The 19,628-nt window shown below is 36.5% G+C and overlaps 1 protein-coding gene across 9 annotated transcripts in view; it reads left to right on the top strand.

Annotated features, from left to right (window-relative positions):
* The window catches only part of JMJD1C (jumonji domain containing 1C), a 307,703-nt gene that overhangs the window by 271,805 nt on the left and 16,270 nt on the right, over window positions 1-19,628 (top strand). For all 9 annotated transcript variants that reach the window (XM_036264655.1, XM_036264657.1, XM_036264662.1 and 6 more), the window contains 11 exons: window positions 1,776-1,990; window positions 3,560-3,712; window positions 7,153-7,242; window positions 7,705-7,832; window positions 8,016-8,229; window positions 9,286-9,497; window positions 10,861-11,136; window positions 15,588-15,756; window positions 16,599-16,689; window positions 17,161-17,291; window positions 17,662-17,784. In XM_036264655.1, the coding sequence (XP_036120548.1) occupies window positions 1,776-1,990; window positions 3,560-3,712; window positions 7,153-7,242; window positions 7,705-7,832; window positions 8,016-8,229; window positions 9,286-9,497; window positions 10,861-11,136; window positions 15,588-15,756; window positions 16,599-16,689; window positions 17,161-17,291; window positions 17,662-17,784 (1,802 nt within the window). The remainder of the gene's footprint in view (window positions 1-1,775; window positions 1,991-3,559; window positions 3,713-7,152; window positions 7,243-7,704; window positions 7,833-8,015; window positions 8,230-9,285; window positions 9,498-10,860; window positions 11,137-15,587; window positions 15,757-16,598; window positions 16,690-17,160; window positions 17,292-17,661; window positions 17,785-19,628) is intronic.

The following is a 19,628-nucleotide window of genomic DNA, read 5'->3' as shown; positions in this document are numbered from 1 at the left end:
TTTGATATAAAGATTTTTTTAAGCATTTAAATACTTTGGTTGCAACACTGTTGCATTTATATCTGTACATTAGCTAATAATCACAAATAGTCTATAAATCTAGGTAAATAGTGTAGAAATTAAATTAATAAAGTCAGTGAATTACATTGGCATACCCATGCTTTTATGTTGTTAAACATATGTAGCTATACAAATACAAGTTATAAAATGACAGGATTATAGAAAGGATTTGTTAATTCCATTTCACAGGTTTTGTAGTATAACTATAAACACAACTTATAGTTGCTATTAACCTATAATATTAATATTACCCAGTAATACCTTAATACTAAATCTCAACAGGTACATTCATAAGAGTTTAACTAAAGAATACCTGGTTTACCCAGCTAGTAGAGACTAATGTCTCATATTCTACAATCATTCATTCCTGGGTTTCAGTCCCAGCTCTGTTCCTTAGTTCCCATATGATTTATTAAATGTGTTAGGTAGGATTTTAGCTAAGCCTGATTCATCTACATAACGTGAATGATAGTGGTACCCTATCCCAGAGGGGTTTCAGAAGATTAAATTATATAAAATGCACAGTCATATTAGTGTAGTTCGAAGCACATATGAAATACTCATTATTAATGTGAGCTACCGTTATTTTCCTAATCATCAGCATCATCTTTCTAAGAAGTTATGAGATACACTGTGCTGATAGCTCAGTAGAGACCCCAGAAGTATGACTTTGTAGGAAGACAAGTTTTATTCTTAATTCATGGTCTTTCAACTAGTAACCTACTCCCCCACCCCCAATAGAAACATATGATAGTACTTATGGAAGTGCAGAAAAGGTGAAAAGGAATCAAAAGGAACGTGGTTTAAAGAGAGAAAATTTTAGGAAAGTTTGAAGGAAAGAAATGTTCAGATAGGTATAATATCACACTGAAATAAGATGCTGGGTTATAACAAGGGAGATAACTTGGTTTTTTTAAAGAGAGAAAGTGCAAGGTAAGAAAGGAATGTGAAAAAGGAGTAAGGCAATGTTTTTGGCATCTATTTGAAAAGAAGAGAATGACTGTTAATGCACTTTCAGTATCACCCTGTTTTTGAGAGTAATTACAAAGATAGAGGAGGACTAGCCACTAGCTAATAAAAAAGGGTAATTTTGCTTCTGTTTACCCTAAACCTTTTTGTACTGAGCAGTTACATTAATTGGATGTCAGAAGCTACAAGGCAGTAAACTAATTGGGTTCCTAATAAACTTAGGGTTTCATCCTTGTTTCTCTACATCAAATTAATAAAGTGTCATTTTAATTAATGAAAAATATGTACAGGATGGGGCAAATGTAGGTTTATAGAATAGTAGACTGGTTTTTATACTCAAAACTGTAGCCCTCCCCCCCCCCCCCCATGTCTGCTGTGATCCCTGGCATTTTTTAAATCTTTTCAGTGAAAGTCTTAAGGTGATTTCTGGCATTGTCAACTTTAGAGGTTCCTGAATTAGATTTTGTATAAAATAATAGCAATGCTGTAGGAAGCTTTTAAATCTTGTTCTCATCAACTACTTGGACATAGTTTTCATTTGATTGGAGTTTAAGTATAAGTGATCTAATTTGGTTAAATTTAATTAATAATTCAAGTGTGTATATATGGGTTACCCTTTTTTAATTGTGATTATAATTTACATATTTATATTTAATATAAAAGTATACATTGATTATAAATTTGCAACTTTAAAATAACTGGACCTATATCTTGGTATCTAATGCTTTTGTGTTTTGATGTTTCAGATTGTCATTTAGTAAAAATGGAGTGGTTAGAATAGATGGTTTCTCCTCTCCTGACCAATATGATGATGAAGCTATGAGTTTATGGACACATGAAAATTATGAAGATGATGAACTAGACATAGAGACTTCAAAGTACATCTTGGATATAATAGGTGATAAGTTCTGTCAATTAGTAACATCTGAAAAAACAGCTTTGTCCTGGGTGAAAAAGGATGGTAAGGAAGTTATATATTTAGAACATGAAATTGTATAAATTTGATTTTAAGAATTTGAAATGTGTTTTCTCTGGGAGAAGTCCCTGATCCTACCTAGTCTTGTTGACTTTTGATTTTGATCATGGCAGTTTTTATGTACGTATGCACCTATACATACTTACAGTAAAAGATATTTTCCATTTGATTTTGAAATTAATGGATTAGCAGTTCATGAAATCACAATAGCATTTTGTTGTGTCCGCCATTATGACCTAGTTTAGCATGACAAAGACACTTTGGATGTGAAATTGAGAAACTTCAGCATTTGCCATATAAAAACATCTATCCCAGTTTTTTACGTTGTTAATCTGGTATGATTCATCATAGCTTTTAGAGTTAGATGTATATTTGAATCTCAGCTTCACTCCTTGCTTAGCTGTATGACTGTAAAACAGGAATAGTAATTACCTTATAGTTTTGTTTAGAAAATAGGTTAATTATGTTAACTTTTATATAAAGCACCTAAAGTACTAAAGAGTCTCTAAATGTTAGCTTCTTTTCCTTCTTTAAAAGAGTGGTTTGTCCATCCGGGGACATTTTTGATTCCGTAACTGGAAAGTATTGAGGGTAGTCTGAGCGGTGTGGCTCAGTGGCTTGAGCGTCGTTCCATGGACTGAGAGGTTCGGGTCCAATTTTCAATTAGGGCACATGCCTGGGTTGCAGGCTCAATCTCCAGTTGGAGGCAGTCTCTGTGGGAGACAGCCGATCAGTGTTTCTCTCTCACGTAGATGTTTCTATCTCTCCCTTCCTCTGTCTCTCAAAAAATAATTTATAAAAACATAAAGACAAAAGGCTGAAAGGTATTGAGGGAAGGGTAATAGCATCTAATGGGTAGAGGCTGCAGATGCTAGTACACATCCTACAGTGCCCTGGACAGTGCTCCACAACAGAAAGTCTTGTAGTCCAAAATGTCAAAGGTGTCAAGATTGACAACCCTTCAATTAGATATATATTTTCTGAAGGGAATCACTAATTACTTCAAGAAATCTGCTGTACTGCCCAGCTGGTGTGGTTCAGTGGTTGAACATTGACACATGTACCAAGAACCCACTGGTTCGATTCCCGGTCAGGGCACATGCCCAGGTTGTGGGCCTGATCCCCAATGGGGGGAATGCAGGAGGCGGCCAGTTGATGTTCTCTCTCATCAATGTTTCTATCTCTCTCTCCCTCTCCCACTCTCTCTAAAATCTATAAAGGAAACTTATTTTTAAAAAGAAATCTGCTATTGCCTGGCCAGTGTGGCTCAGGCTCAGTTGGTTGAGCGTCATCCCATGCTCACTGAAAGGTTGCCAGTTTGGTTCCCTGGTCAGCGTGCATATGGGAGGCAACTGATCAGTGTTTCTCTCCCTTCCTCTCTAAAATCAGTAAAAACGTTTTTTAAAAAAGAAGAAAAAGAAATCTATTGCTCTTTAGTTAATATATCCTTCAGAGTTCTTGGTTTGCCATCACATTTTTGTTCTGTGTATTTCACCAAAAATTACAGGAAAAATAGTATGTTTGCCCTTAAATTTTTATTTCTCTGTATTTCAGCCAAAATTGCCTGGAAAAGAGCAGTGAGAGGAGTCCGAGAGATGTGTGATGCATGTGAAGCAACATTGTTTAACATACACTGGGTCTGCCAAAAATGTGGATTTGTAGTCTGCTTAGATTGTTACAAGGCAAAGGAGCGGAAGAGTTCTAGAGGTCCGTTTATAATCTTATATAACTTTATATAAATTAAAGTTTTTTAATAATGTTTATTTTCTATCAGATCATGCATCTGGAAAGTTAGACATGTGTGGGGTTTTTTTCTCTTTCTTAATACATTAGGAAGTGTTTAAAAGGAGTAACCACAGTTTAATAATGGCCAGATATTTTTAAAATAAAGCTTCATCTATTTAACCTGATTAGTAGATTCACCTTCACCCCCTCATTTCAAGCAAAAATAGTTCCTTTAATGTAGCCCAAATTTATTAGGGCTTTGCATAAATCACAGTTGAACACTGAATGGTGTGAATTGACTTTTCTAAATGTTGGGTCATAAATTTCAAATCAACCTGTTTAAGAATATGCTGCCACTTACTATTTATTCCCTAGTTTTTACAAAATGAAGAAATCTTCATTATATATGAAAACAGCCTTTGAAACTGTTTAATTTGTATATAAATAAAGTGGCACAAAAACAGTATTCTGCATTTTAATAACAGCTGGAGATAATATCAAGTTTGAAAAGGAAGTAACTGATTGTACCTATTTCATGCTAAACATTTTTTAGAAAAGTTATTCAAGTCAATTTTGGAAGTAGCTACCTAATATTGGTAACCTTGAAAGTACTGAGTCAGTTGTTTGGGGTAAGTCTTTAATGAAATGAGAGGATTCAAATTGTGGGATTATTGCGATAAAATCATGTTTAGTGCTGGACTTTTCGTTTCAGGCAGCTCTTTTTCAGAGTAGTATGTCAGGTAGAAATGAACCATGATTTAGCCATCAGTATCTTCTCTGCTGATAGGATTACTAAACTTCATCCTTTCTGATCTTTTATTTTATATACCCATCACTTAACAAAGAGCCCTGAGCAAGGGGGAAGCATGTTGAAACATCTGCTTGGTGTTTCTGTGGTACAAAAAAAGATATATATAAGTAAAAAGCAAAACCATAATAAGGAATGTATTTTAGGAAATTAAATACCTTCAAAAGCATAAAAATATATTTGGATATTTTTTTGTTGGTAGAGGTAGCTGCACAGCTATAAAACTTCATGACATGCATTTTGAATTTTTGTTTTTATATATTTTAATTTATAGTATTGTATTTTCCAATATTATATATATATATAAGCCTGAATTTTTAAATTTTTTATTTTTTTAATTTATTTTTTAATCCTCACCTGAGGACATTTTTTGCATTTATCTTCAGATAGAGCGGGAGGGAAAGAGGGGGAAAGAGAGAGAGAAACATTAATGTGAGAGAGACACAAACATCTATGTAAGAGAGACATCGACTGGCTGCCACCCACACAACCCCAACCGGGGCCAGGGACAAACTGCAACCAAGGTACATGCCCTTAGCAGGAACCAGACCCGGGACTCTCCTGTCCGTGGGCCGATGCTCTAACCGCTGAGCCAAACTGGCCAGGGCAAGCCTGAATCTTTTTGAAGAAGCATAGGGTATTTTAGTATAGTCAATCAGTCACCATATCATTTTTTTTAGTATAATCTATCTGCCTTGAGGTATATTCTGCTACCTATTTTCTTATTTTACTGTTAAATATTGTAATAAACTCACTTGACTAGGTTATAACTTTATATAGTGGTAATAACTTAAATGCCTAAAATATAAGCAGTTAGAAAACATTTACAAGTTACTATGTAGGTTTTGGAGGGGGAAAAGTCAGAAAGCTTTTTTTAAAAGTTTTACCCTGGATTTGGATTTATTTAGAATTAGACTTTATGGAATAATAGTTTTACATTTTTTATGCTGAATTTAATGAGCTTTGTGATAATCATTGAAGCTCCTAAAACTACATCATAAGTAGCTGTCGGTCATTAAATTTATAGAGAAAATCTCCTTGAGATCAAGATACTAAATAGTTTTCCTATGGTATGCTTTAATATATTTACAACTCAAAGTATGGAACTTTGTTTGAAGGCAATCAAATACTATTGTTAAATAAAAAATTTGCATGACCAAAAGCTTTTCTGAAAGGAAAGTTTTATTGAGCCAAATGCTAGCCAGAAAAAGACCAGGTCCTGGGGCATGCAGTCTGACCAACTAGCAGCAGGGCTAGATAGAAATGACAAACATGTCCATCATCCTGGAGTGGAAGGGCTCTTTTATACATTATATTTTGGGGAAGAAAGATGTAAGTTGTTTTGAAAGAATTTGCACTGGCTAGATAAGGGAGCGGGGGACAGTTTAGGGTAGTTGCATGGTTTATAAAGAAGAAATATTTACTACTTTTGATTAGTTACCAGCAAGTCCTGAAAGTTCGTGCATAAGTAGGTTGCAGTGGCAGCTGATGACTAGTACAGAGGTTGTTTCAAAGCTTCATCATAGAGCCCTGGCTGGTTTGGCTCAGCAGTTAGTGTTGCCCCATGGACCAGAGAGACCTGGGTTTGGTTCCCACTAAGAGCAAGTACCTTGGTTGCAGTTTGTCCCCGGCCCTGGTTGGGGTTGTGTGGCAACCAATCAGTGAGTCTCTCACATCGATGTTTCTCTCTCTCTTCCTCCCTCTCTCCTTTCAGCTACATCTGAAGATTAATATAAAAATGTCCTCTGGTGAGAATTTAACAAAAAAGCTTCAACATACATTCAGCATGTGAGCAGAGCAGTCTGTTGGTTGGTCCATGGCTAATAACTGGTTAATTATTCTTGCCTCTCTTTCTAGTACAGTGTAGTTTAGGACATCACAATTTTTCTTCTGTCGTTATCAAGTAGTGCCTTTTTCATGTGTCTCATGGTGGTTTCTCTACATGTCTTTGGAGCATGAAAGGAAAATGAGTTCGCTACAGTGTCCAATTTCTATCAGTCTGAGATTGGGCAGAAGCCATGTGTGGCACAGAAAACAAAACATCAAAGGAGATTAGGTACAGAGAAGCTAAAATCAGACAGGGACGAAAGAAGTAACTACTAATATATTAATGATAATAAAGAATGGTCATTGCCCTGGCCAGTTTGGCTCAGCGGTTAGAGCATCGGCCTGCGGTCCGGAGAGACCCAGGTTCGGTTCCCGCTAAGGGCACGTATTTCGGTTGCAGTTTGTCCCCGGCCCTGGTTGGTCTTGCGGGTGGCAGCCACTCGATGTGTCCCTTCACATCAATGTTTCTCTCTCTCCCTTCCTCTCTCTCCTTCCCACTCTATCTGTACAAAAATGGAAAAATATCCTCTGGTGAGGATAAAAAAAAAATAAAATAAAATAATGGTCATTTTAGAAAGGCTAACATCAGTTTTGTATCCTGTTTTTATAAAAGTGTTGGAATGTTGGAATGGTGGAATTATCTTTTCAGTTTTTTGTTTTTAAGGAATGTACATTTGAATCCTACCATTAACATTTTATATAATCATTAAGCTGTTTATATACAAGCCATCAATTCTCTAATTACATATCCATGAGTGATATAAAAATACATGTTATAATCTTACAGATAAAGAACTGTATGCTTGGATAAAGTGTGTGAAGGGACAGCCTCATGATCACAAACATTTAATGCCAACTCAAATCATACCCGGTTCCGGTAAGTATGTATATTTACTTAGTGTAACAGCACTTGGTTGCTCAAGATTATTTGAACATATGTAGGAATATAATGGAGTAGAAAGATAATGTTTATTTAATCTTAAATTGTTCTTGCGCAGTTCTTAGAATCCTCCATGTGATAAAGTTAACAAGCCCAGCCCTGTGAATAAGTAGACCACAGAGGAACCATTTTTTAGTAGAGGAAATCTAGAGTGTAATGAAAAAGTTTATTAGATGTATGATGGAAGATTATTCTACTTTTTTGAACACTGAATTTTTAATAAATGAGGTAAGAGAGAAAAGAATAGGGAACATTAATTTTGTTTAATGATCAAACTTACACTTGATGGAAAGATTGAGGAAAAAAATAAAAGTCAAGCAGCCCAAGAAAATCAGGAAAAAATTCTATAATCTAACAATTAGTTGTGACCTTTTAATTAACCACTATTATATTTTGTAGTTTTGACAGACCTTCTAGATGTGATGCACAGTCTGAGAGAAAAATATGGTATTAAATCCCATTGTCATTGTACTAACAAACAGAATATACAAGTTGGTAATTTTCCTACAATGAATGGTGTGTCTCAAGTGAGTATAAATTTCTAATTATTCAAATCAAATGCATGTTTAAATTAATCAGCTTTGACACTTGATATCCAATTTGAAACATATTTTTTAAATTGTTTCTGTGTCACGGTAGAAATATGACTCCTTTTAAGTGATTAATTGAAGAGATAGTATTTTTTTAATTTTATTGTTCTACCCTTGTAGGTTTTACAGAATGTTCTCAATCACAGTAATAAAATTTCTCTGTGCCTGCCGGAGTCTCAGCAGCAAAATACTCCTCAGAAGTCTGAGGATAATGGCAGCCGCAGTCCAGGGAGTGATGTCAGCACAGACAGCAAGTTAACTCCTCCAGAATCCCAGTCACCACTGCATTGGTTAGCAGATCTTGCAGAGCAAAAGTCCAGAGAGGAAAAAAAAGGTAAGTGTAATTAGTTATCTAAGTATACATTGACCCTTGATCAACATGGATTTAAACTGCATGGGTACGCTTGTATGAGGATTTTTTTCAATAAATGCCTGTACTGTTCATGATTCGAGATTGGGAGTTCACCGTTACATTGATCTATGTATATACCATTTTTATCGAGACTTGAGCATCCATGGATTTTGTATCCATGTGCGGGGTGAGGAGTGTCCTGGAACCAATTCTCCATGGGTATCAAGGGACAAGTTGGGTGGAGTCAAAAGTTATACATGGACTTTTTTACTTCATTGGAGATCAGCACCCCTAACGCCTATGTTGTTCAGGGATCAGTCAACTATATAATAGAGTATTTATTGTCATATAACCAACAGTGTACTTTTATACATTAATGTACTATTCGCATAAAACAATTACTTTTCGTCTTGCTTGCATTATGGCTTAGGTTCAGTAAAACCTTTGTTCTCTTATTGGGAATTCAACCTCCCTGTGATTGCATCAAAATTAGATGCGGAATCATTTCTGGATGAACCTATCAATAAAGCCACTAGGGCAGTAGATTTGTTACTCACTTATCCTTTCTTTCTGTCTTACCTATAGTGTTTGCATTTGTAGCAGGTAAAAGTTCTGGTACATGTCTAAGATTTTAGGAAGGCCTTTTCATATTCAAACTGTTTGACTCCAGCCTAGGGGTGTGACTCTGGATTGAGCCTCTTCCCATGGACTGAGAGGTCCCAGTTTGATTCCCAGTCACATGTGCAGGTTGCCAGCTCAATCCCCAGCAAGGGGTGTGCAAGAGGCAGCTGATGGATTATCTGTCTCACATAGATGTTTCTATGTTTCTCCCTTCCTCTCTCTCTCTCTTAAAAACAAAAATTAAACCATTTGACTCCATTTTGAAGGATCTAGCCCATCCTCTGGTGTGTGTCCAGGTGAATAAATCACTAGTGCTGTAGTTTTTACTTCTCATTATAAAATACAGTTTGCTGGTTTTGTCTGTACTTTAGCAGTCTCCTTAATTGTATTTGAATTTTGTAAAATGTTTTATTGCAGAAAATAAAGAATTTGCTCTTGAAAAGCAAATTGAAGAGAGAGAACAAGACAGTCCTGATTCTCCAAATAGCAGAACATCACCTCCTGTGTCCCAGAATAATGAACAAGGCTCAACCTTACGGGATTTATTGACCACAACAGCTGGCAAGCTACGCGTGGGTTCTACAGATGCTGGCATTGCCTTTGCACCAGTATATTCAATGGGAACCCCAGTGAGTGAGATCCCAGATTTTTGACTTTTCATATGGGCCTTAAGTTTAGATGATTTAGAGATTCAGCTTTGAACTACACAAATAGTCAAGTCAAATCAAATGTACCAAATTACTAGGCACATTCCTGTTTGCACTGTAGCTAACTCATAACTTGAAAGGTGGAGACCCCCCCACACACAAGGTGAATAAGGTTGGGGGAGGGGCATTTTGATGCCATAAGAGCCCCAAGATACTCCTCAGAATTTGAAATCCATATATCTGATGGAGGAAAAAATAAGGAAGTAAATGTTTTATTAGTTAAAATAAAATATTTAGAAATCAGTTTCTGCTTTAATTATTTTCCAGAGAAAGTACAAGCAGAACTATATAGATAGGCATAAACTTTTAGTGGCCATTAAAAGTATACTGGAAATTCCACCTATATGTGCCCTCTATCCCAGTCCTAAAACAATATAAAAAGTAGAAAGGCCACACTTCTAGTTTCTACAGACTTGGTCTCACATGGTAAACCACCAAAATTCTGGTTCCCACATCTCAGGGGAACAGCATAGGGACTAGAGATCTATATCCACTGACATGATTACATATTCTTGAAGGCAAGCAAATTGTTTGTGTTAGTTGTTTGCTATGTTAGTAGTAAATCAGAATGAAAGTTTAGCCCGGCCAGAGTGGCTCAGTTGTTTGAGCGTCATCTCGTGCACTGAGGTTGCTGGCTTGATCCCCGGTTAGAGCACATACAGAATTCAACCAATTGATGTTTCTCTTTCTCTTGTCCTTCCTCTCTCTCAAAGCATGTCCTAGGTGAAGAATTTTTTCTTTTTTAGTTGGAAACTTTGCCCCACTGGTGTGGCTCGGTGGCTGAGCTTCGGCCCATGCACAAGTGGTCACCAGTTCGATTTCCGGTCAGAGAACATGCCCAGGTTGTGGGCCAAATCCCCAGTGGGGGGCATGCAGGAGGCAGCCATTCGATGTTCTCTCTCGTCGATGTTTCTATCTCTGTCTTCCTCTCCCTTCCTCCCTCTAGAATCAATAAAGGAAAAAAAAAAAGCCCTGGCCAATTTGGCTCAGCGGTTAGAGTGTTGGCCCACAGACCACGGACTTGCGGGTTCGATTCTGGTTAAGGGCACATACCTCAGTTGCAGTTCGTCCCCGGCCCTGGTGGTGTCATGCAGTTGGCAACCAGTCAATGTGGCTCTATCACATTGATGTTTTTCTCTGTCTCTCTCTCCCTCCCTCCCTCCCACTCTATCTGATAATAAGTAGAAAAATATATATATTCTTGGGTGAGTAATTAAAAAAAAATTAAAGGAAACTTTAAAAATCTATGCATTTCTTCTCTAACTACAATTTTTTTTCCTAATAGAGTGGTAAAAGTGGAAGGACTATGCCAAACATTCTTGATGACATAATTGCTTCAGTTGTTGAAAACAAAATACCACCAAATAAAGCCTCTAAGATAAATGTAAAACCAGAGCTTAAAGAAGAGCCTAAAGAAAGCAGAAAATCTTCCATGGATGAACACAAATTATACAGTGATATACCACATTCTTGGATCTGTGAGAAGCATATTCTTTGGCTTAAGGATTATAAAAATACTAATAATTGGAAGCTTTTCAAAGAATGTTGGAAACATGGACAAGTGAGTATTTTAAGCTGATTTTAGTTAGTATACACTTAGAGGAAGACGCAAAATGTTTCTCAGTATTTAACACATTTGGAGTGGAAGTAAGATATAAAAAAATTACCAGAATTATTGTTTCTGAATTCTTATTTTTGGCCAGATTTATATGAATTAATAGGAAAGCACTGATTTTTTGTTGTTGTTGTTGATAAGTCAACAGACTTAATAAAGCCATGTATTACAAAGTATGGTACCTTCTTTTTTTTTTACTTCTATTTTAGTCCAGTTAACAGATTTTATATCTGCTACTAAAGTGTTAATACTAGAAGCATTTTTCTTGAACTGATAAAATGTATAGATGTTTTTGCTTTTGATATTTACCCATAGATTATTTATTTTTAACTTAGTTCATCAAGTCTTGAATGATAAACTCCATTATTTAAATGTGCTCAAATAAAAATGATATTTCATTTGACCATTGTTTAAAATTTATCTTTATTGGCCCATCTGATGTGGCTCACTGGTTGAGAGTCAACCCATGTAGCAAGAGATCACCAGTTTGATTCCCACTCAGGGCACATGCACAGGTTGTGGACCAAATCTCAAGAAAGGGGGCATGCAGGAGGCAGCCAATTGATGTTCTCTCTCATTGATGTTTCTATCTCTCTCTCCCTCTCCCTTCCTCTCTCTGTAAAGTCAATTTTTAAAAAATTATCTTTATTGCCCAGCCAGTGTGTTTCAGTGGATTGAGCGTCCTCCTATGGACTGAGAGTTCCCAGTTGGATTCCTGGTCAGGGCACATATCCTCAGTGGGGGGAGGGGAATGCAGGAGACATCTGATCCATGTTTCTCTCTCACTTCAATGTTTGTTTCTCTCTCTCTAAAAGATCAAAAAAATATTTTATTTATATTTCTTTATTGATTTTATAGAGAGAGGAAGGGGGAGAGAGACAGAAACATCCATGCGAACATCGATTGTGTGCCTCCTGCATGCTCCTTACTGGGGATTTGGCCCACAGCCTGGGTATGTGCCCTGACCGGGAATCAAACCATGGACCTCTAGGTGCATGGGTTGATGACACTCAACCACTGAGCCACTCCAGCTAGGCTAAAAAAAAATATTTTGATTTATCTTTATTACTGAGAGTATTACTGAGAGTATTAACAGATATCCCTCGACCAAAGTTTTGATGTAATGTTTGATACACATTTCAGATGGCAGTTTACAACATTAATGCACAGATTATAAACAAAATTAAGAATTTGCATAATTTAGTAATACAATGTTCAGTTTTTTTTCTTCCTTTCTGGAATACATTGCTATTTTGTTTCACTCATCAGATAGTTATTGAGCACCTAATAAAATCTAATCTTTGTTGGCCACTAAGGATATAAATATGAGTAAGGTATATAAAAATGAGAAAGATACGAGTAAGGGCTGTTTTAGTACAGTTCTTAATCTATTTTTAGGTCACTAATCCTTTTCAGTATCTGATGAATGCTTGGTTTCTCTCTTCCTAGAAAAAATACACACCTATGCATTGTATACATTTGTCCTTTGGTATTGGAGGGGGGTTTATTCCAGAATCTGCAAATGCCTGAGTCCACTATATAAAATGATGTTGTATTTCACATCCTGTATACTTTATCTCCAGATTACTTATAATTTAGTACAATGTGAATGCTATGTGCATAGTTGCTACATCATGTTTAGGGACTAATAACAAGAAAAAATTGGCCCTGGCCAGTTTGGCTCAGCGGTTAGAGCGACGGCCCGCGGTCCGGAGAGACCTGGGTTCGGTTCCCGCTAAGGGCACATACTTCGGTTGCAGTTTGTCCCCGGCCCTGGTTGGTCGTGCGGGTGGCAGCCACTCGATGTGTCCCTTCACGTCGATGTTTCTCACTCTCCCTTCCTCTCTCTCTCCCTCCCACTCTATCTGTACAAAAAAAAATGGAAAATATCCTCGGGTGAGGATAAAAAAATAAATAAATAAATTTTAGACCTGGCCAGTTTGGCTCAGTGGTTAGAGCGTTGGCCTGCGGTCCAGAGAGACCCGGGTTCGGTTTCCGCTAAGGGCATGTACCTCGGTTGCAGTTTGTCCCTGGCCCTGGTTGGTCGTGTGGGTGGCAGCCACTCGATGTGTCCCTTTCACATCGATGTTTCTCTCTCTCTCTCTCTCTCTCCTTCCCACTCTGTCTGAACAAAATATGGAAAAATGTCCTCGGGTGAGGAAAAAAAAAGAAAAAGAATGAAGAAAATATTGTATTTATGTGTTTAGTACAGTGGCAACCATCATGAGCCTTAACTACACAGTACATATCAGCAATAATGGAACATCTTTTATTTTTCCTATTTTCTATTCATGGTTGGTTGAATCTGCTAATTCAGAAGCCATGGTAGAGAAGGCTGACTATACACAATCTTTAGCTAGCCCCCTTTATTTTATTTTATTTTTTTGAAGGGGTAGGGCTTGGCTCTCAACGCTCCAGTAACCATAATTGCTGAGTCACAGTTTAGACCACTTAGTTCTGTGTAGGCTTGAAATAGTCACATAAATATTTTTATAAGCATGTTCAATATTCTAAGAAGTTTGTTCAAGGTAGCTATAGAAGCCCAAAACAGAGAATGACTAAGCTAAAGTACTAATTCAAGAAGGCTGGTCCGAATTAATGCCTTTTGGGTTTTAAGTGGAATTTTTCTAGATGGACAGTAGGTTGCAAATGCTTCAAACAAAAGCATCAGGTTTGATGGGAAATGTTAAGTAGTTTTGTTTGGAATACAGAGATTAGAGTTCTGTGGGGTAACGATAGGGAAATGAAGTAGTTAGGGTTATGCTTATGAAAGGCCTTTATATATCATACTGAAAAGTTTGAACTTAATTCTGTAGATGATAGTTTTAACTCAGGAATCAAAGTAATCTGAATGACATTTTAAAATGGCAGCAACGAAGATTGGAAGTTGAATTAAAGGGGAATAAGACCCAAGGCAAGGAGTCAAATGAGGACAGTTTTATGTGTTTTGAGAAGATGATGATGAGTGATGGTGATGATGATTGATGGTAGCCTAAGGATTCTGCTTCAGAATATTCTAATTAACTAGCCCCTATAATTTTTAAAAATCTACTTTTCCCAAGCTGTTGGTTACCATAGATAGAAAGGGATAGGGTTGGATAAAGGAGTATTTTTGTTTGTTTGTTTTTTAGGAGTATTTTTGGATAGGCGTAATAGGAGCTAGGAATTAATATGTTAATTGTCAAAAATAGTTCATTATCTAATAGCTGAACTGTTTTAATAATAGTTGGACATATCATTAAGCCCATTGAAAGGAAGTTTAATGGAGTAGTCCTCCAAGTACTTAACCAGACTAGGGTGGTTTTTATTTTCCTATATTCTTTGCTTTTGAGATGACAGTTGTTATAAGAACCCTAGCTAGAGGTTATTCTTCTCCTATGATTCCCAAAATTTAATTATTTTACAAAGTTAAATGTAATTAGTATCTTTTACAGGAAACTCTAAGTCACAGCTTTGTGTTCTCTATATCCCAGACTTTGAACTTCATTTATAATAAAGGAATTAAAAATGAGGGAGTACTGAGAATATTACATAGATTGCCTAAGCGATTTGTTGTTGGTTTTTTCCCATCAGCATTGGGGTTTTAAAAGCTATAAAACTTCAGTTGTTGGTTTTTAGTTTGGAGGGCCTTGAGGGATTTTGAATTCATATAATGTCAAAGGAAAAACTCACTTTCAGGGAAATCATCGTTAGGCTTGAAATTTAATGTAGTTATGTCTAGTTTTTTAATATTTTTATTATGATTCTTGTCAAGGTAGAAAATGTGTGTGTGTGTTTTAAGTAATATAAACTCAGAATGTATATAAACTTTTAATCTCCAGGATTTTTTATATATTTTACTTAAAATCTTAATACATTTATATATACACAAATAAATGAGGTTATGTTCTGTCTATAAAAATCTATAAATAAAGCAGCCAAAAAATCATATTTATACTGTCTGGAAATGAAATTTTTACTGTAATCTTTCAGGCTTTCTTGAAAATTGCTAAATATTTTTCATTTCACAAAATGGCAATGTGCTCTGCACAACATTCTCTCATCACCTTTTCTTTTTCACTATATAGCCGTCCCTCGCCACTTCACGCTTAACTCTGTCGTGATCGAGTAAAGCCGTGACCTTCAAAGCGCAAGGGACGGCTGTATAGTAAATACAGAATCCTACTTCGCAGAAAGTTGTTTATTGCGGTAGAGTCTAGAACTGATTAACTGCGATAAACAAGGGCCAACTATGTTGTGAACATCTTTCCAAGTCGGGGCCTATTTTTGATAGCCTCTTATTCTCACAATTTGTCATTCATTGTACTGAAACTTAACATTTGTTGTATGTACATATAAAATCAAATTTTGGAAGTGTCTGTATGTCTTTAATGTTTATTTATCTATTTATTTATAAGCCTGCAGTGGTTTCTGGTGTACATAAGAAAATGAACATGAGCTTATGGAAGTCAGAATCAATTAGTCTTGATTTTGGAGACCACCAAGCTGATCTTCTGAACTGCAAAGACAGCATAATTTCAAACGCCAATGTTAAGGAATTCTGGGATGGTTTTGAAGAAGTTTCAAGTATGTGGGTTTTTGGCTTTGTTGTTTTGGGGGGTTTTTTGGTCTATTTTACTATTTTTGTTAAACATACTCCCCTAAAACAATAAATTGTAAATGCAACTTAAAGGATGTTTAATCTTTTAAATGACTATATTACTTTGTTGTTTAGTAAAAAGAAACAAGTACAGATGCTCCTCAACTTACAGTTGAAATTATCAGGTCAAAATGCATTTAATTCACCTAACCTATAGAACGTCAAGCTTTTAGCCTAGCCTACCTTAAATGTTACATTAGCTTACATACATTGGGCAAAATAAACACAATGAACATACTGTATAGTATTACAGCACATAGCTAGCACAGGAAAAGAGGACTATTCAAAATTAGAAATGCAGTTTCTACTAAATGCCTGTTTTCACACCATTGAAAAAGTGTTTAGTCAGCTCATCCTAAGTCAGGGACCATCTGTGCTTGGAAGTAAGAGACTGGGTCCCGATTTTGTCTCCACACCTTTGGCCATAAACAAGTCTTTTAATTATGTTTACTTATATATCACATGTGGAATATTATTTGGCAACCCCATGAGCCTTTGGAAATTGAATTAGGAAATTTAAGACACTGAAAATTTTTAATGTAATTTTAATAACAATTTTAGAAATACTTTTTAAAGAATTTATGTACATAAGGAACAAAAATCTTAAAACTACCTAAGTATATAAAATAAAAGCCAATATGTAAGCATTTAAATACCTACTATGCAACAATTGAATTATTCATTCACTTTACATTTTTTCCTCTCCAAACATTAATAAAAATAAAAGGGCAGAGATTACCTTTGTAATAATTAACTGTATTCTTTACAGAACGGCAAAAAACAAAAAGTGGAGAAACAGTTGTTTTAAAGTTGAAAGATTGCCCTTCAGGAGAAGAATTCAAGACTATGATGCCAGCCAGGTATATCTTTTGAAATTTGTTTTTTTAACTCTTAGCTTTTTGATTTTGAGCTTAGATTATACCCAGAAGTAAGATAAGGAACCAAAATAATGTGACCTTTAGGCATTTTCTTTCTCAATTGAAAATAAATAACTAAAAAACAAAACTGAATTGCTGTAGTCTTTGTAGGGGGACGTCTTTGTTAGGGCAGTGAAGGGAATCGTGCTCATGTCAAGGACACAGCCTGTTTGGGACTTCCTTGTCCAGGGTGTTTTTAGGTAGTCGTGATTAAGCAGCATTACAGTTTTAGTATCTTTCCTTGCTCGTGTATTATATATTCATTTAAACTGCATGATGTCAGGGAAAGTGTTATCTATCAAAGGCCTTGAGGAAAGGTTGTCTTATATTTTTGAGCAAATGGCAAATTACATATTTTTTAAAGCACTTTAAAATGTAAGTTTTTATTCAAAAGAAGTCAATATTATTTTCCAGATATGAAGATCTTTTAAAAAGCCTGCCATTGCCAGAATATTGTAACCCAGAAGGAAAATTCAATTTGGCCTCTCATTTGCCGGCATTTTTTGTTCGCCCTGATCTAGGACCCAGATTGTGCAGTGCCTATGGTAGGTATAGATTTGCATTTCCGTCGATTTAGAATTCTGTGAAATTTTAACTAACTTCTTTCCAAAGATAAATTGTCTGATGATTTTTAGGTTCTACTAAATCTGTTCTTTCAATAATCCACTGAAATCTTTTTCTAAATCAAGCAGTAGATTAGGAAGTAATAGCCAATATATAGTTAAGTACCTGCTAATTCCTTGCAAAATATTTCCATTTTCTGTTGATTTGATTTTTATGGGACATTTCATGGATTGTGGCTTTTGGGGGCAGGTTTTGAAACAAGGAGAATAAACTCAAGTTACAATAAATTTTCCTCTTAGAGCTCATTTGGGATATGTAAAATAATCAAGTAAAATTTTATTTCATCCACAGGTGTAGCTGCTGCTAAAGATCATGATATAGGAACAACAAATCTCCATGTTGAAGTTTCTGATGTTGTAAATATTCTAGTCTATGTTGGCATAGCAAAAGGAAATGGCATTCTCTCAAAAGCAGGTAAAGAAACTTAAAGAGTAGTGATGTTTGGAGTAACAGTTGAATAACCATACACACTAGTATTATCTAAAATGTCAGCCTGTGAGTTAACAGCATAGATTCCAAAAAGAATTACAGTGGATATAGGGATATTCTAATCTTTATTACTTGAAAAGTGGCTAATTTATTTATCTTCTTTTTACATAATAGGAATTCTAATTTTAAAAATGGACATTTTTGTTTATGTGCTCTTTTCCTATCATTAAATACTTTGTTTATGAAAACAGACTGGTAAGCTCCCTTATAAACATTTATTGAAGAATAGAAACTAGGTCCTAGGGCTCTGAAGATGATTTTTTATTTTTCTCCAGTATCATTTAATTTAAAAGGGGCCTTTTCTTTTACCATTTTTAACTTACTGATTTTTGGAGAGAGGAAGTGGGCGAGGTTGGGGTGGGGAGAAACGTCGCAGTTAGCTTGCCTTCCGCACATAGTACTTGGACCTGGGATCCAACCCAACTTGGGTATATGCCCTGACCCAGAATCAAATTCACCACCTTTTGGTGTACAGGATAATGCTCCAACCAACTGAGCCACAGTGGCCAGGGCAAGGGGCCTTTTCTTTAAGTAGAAATAACATTTCTATCCAGTGTATAGGTTTTCGATTCTATCCTCTGGGTTTCTTTCTGAAACTTTCTTTATTCCCTTCTTTATAGACATAGGCCTTTAATTTTTTTCCTCTCCACTGGCTTCTTTGCCACAGTCCTGTTGCTCCTGCCCGCTAACAAACTCTTTGCTGTGTCTGTGACCTCCTTTCCACATTTGGGCTCTATATACCTGCCATCCCGTTGAAATTACTTGTGCTATGGCCCTCACAACTGAATAACTTAATGGTTTCTTCCTGATCTTTTTCTAACCTGCCACCTCTGTAATGAATAGCACTGTTAATCCTACGTTGTCTGCAGATATCGCAGAAGTATTTGTTAATATCCTCTTTTACTCTGAGGTCTTGACTGTTTTCTGTTTTGTTTTTTTATCCTCAAGGACATTTTTCCATTTTTTTTGTTCAGTTAGAGTGGGAGGGAGAGAGAGGAAGAGAGAAAAACATCAACGTGAAAGGAACACATCGAGTGGCTGCCTCCCGCACAACCCGACCAGGGTCGGGGACAAACTGCAACCGAGGTACATGCCCTTAGCGGGAACCGAACCTGGGTGTCTTGGGACCACATGCCGACGCTCTAACCGCTGAGCCAAACTGGCCAAGGCTTGACTATTTCTTAACCCCAATCCCCAACATTCTAGGACAGTGTCTGGCACATTGTAAACACTTAATAAATGTTTGAATTAAGAAATCCTTGCCATGGCCAGTTTGTCTCAGTGGTTGGAGCCTCAGCCTGAGGACCAAAGACCTGCAGGTTCAATTCCTGGTCAAAGGCATGTACCCTCAGTTGTGGGTTCAATCCCCGGCCCTGGTTGGGGTCATGAACGAGGCAATCAGTCGATGTTTCTCTCTCACATTGATATTTCCCTCTCTCTCTTTCTCCCTCCCTACTTCCCACTCTAACTTAAAAAAAAAAAATCAATGGGCCCTGGCTGGTTTGGCTCAGCTGTCAGCCTGTGGTCCAGCGAGACCCGGGTTCAGTTCCTGCTAGGGGTGCGTACCTCGGTTGCAGTTTGTCCCCAGCCCTGGTTCGTCGTGCGGGTGGCAGCCACTCGATGTGTTCCTTTCACATAGATCTTTCTCTCTCTCTCCCTCCCACTCTATCTGAACAAAAAAATGGGAGAATGTCCTCAGGTGAGGATAAAATAAATAAATAAATGGAAAAATATGCTCGGGTGAGGATTAAAATATAAATTAACTAAAG

This window comes from Molossus molossus, unplaced genomic scaffold, assembly GCF_014108415.1.
Source record: "Molossus molossus isolate mMolMol1 unplaced genomic scaffold, mMolMol1.p scaffold_m16_p_17, whole genome shotgun sequence".
In the NCBI taxonomy this organism is placed as follows: Eukaryota; Metazoa; Chordata; class Mammalia; order Chiroptera; family Molossidae; genus Molossus; species Molossus molossus.
The sequence above is the reverse complement of the archived record's forward strand: the minus strand, read 5'-3'. Positions and strand labels throughout refer to the sequence as shown.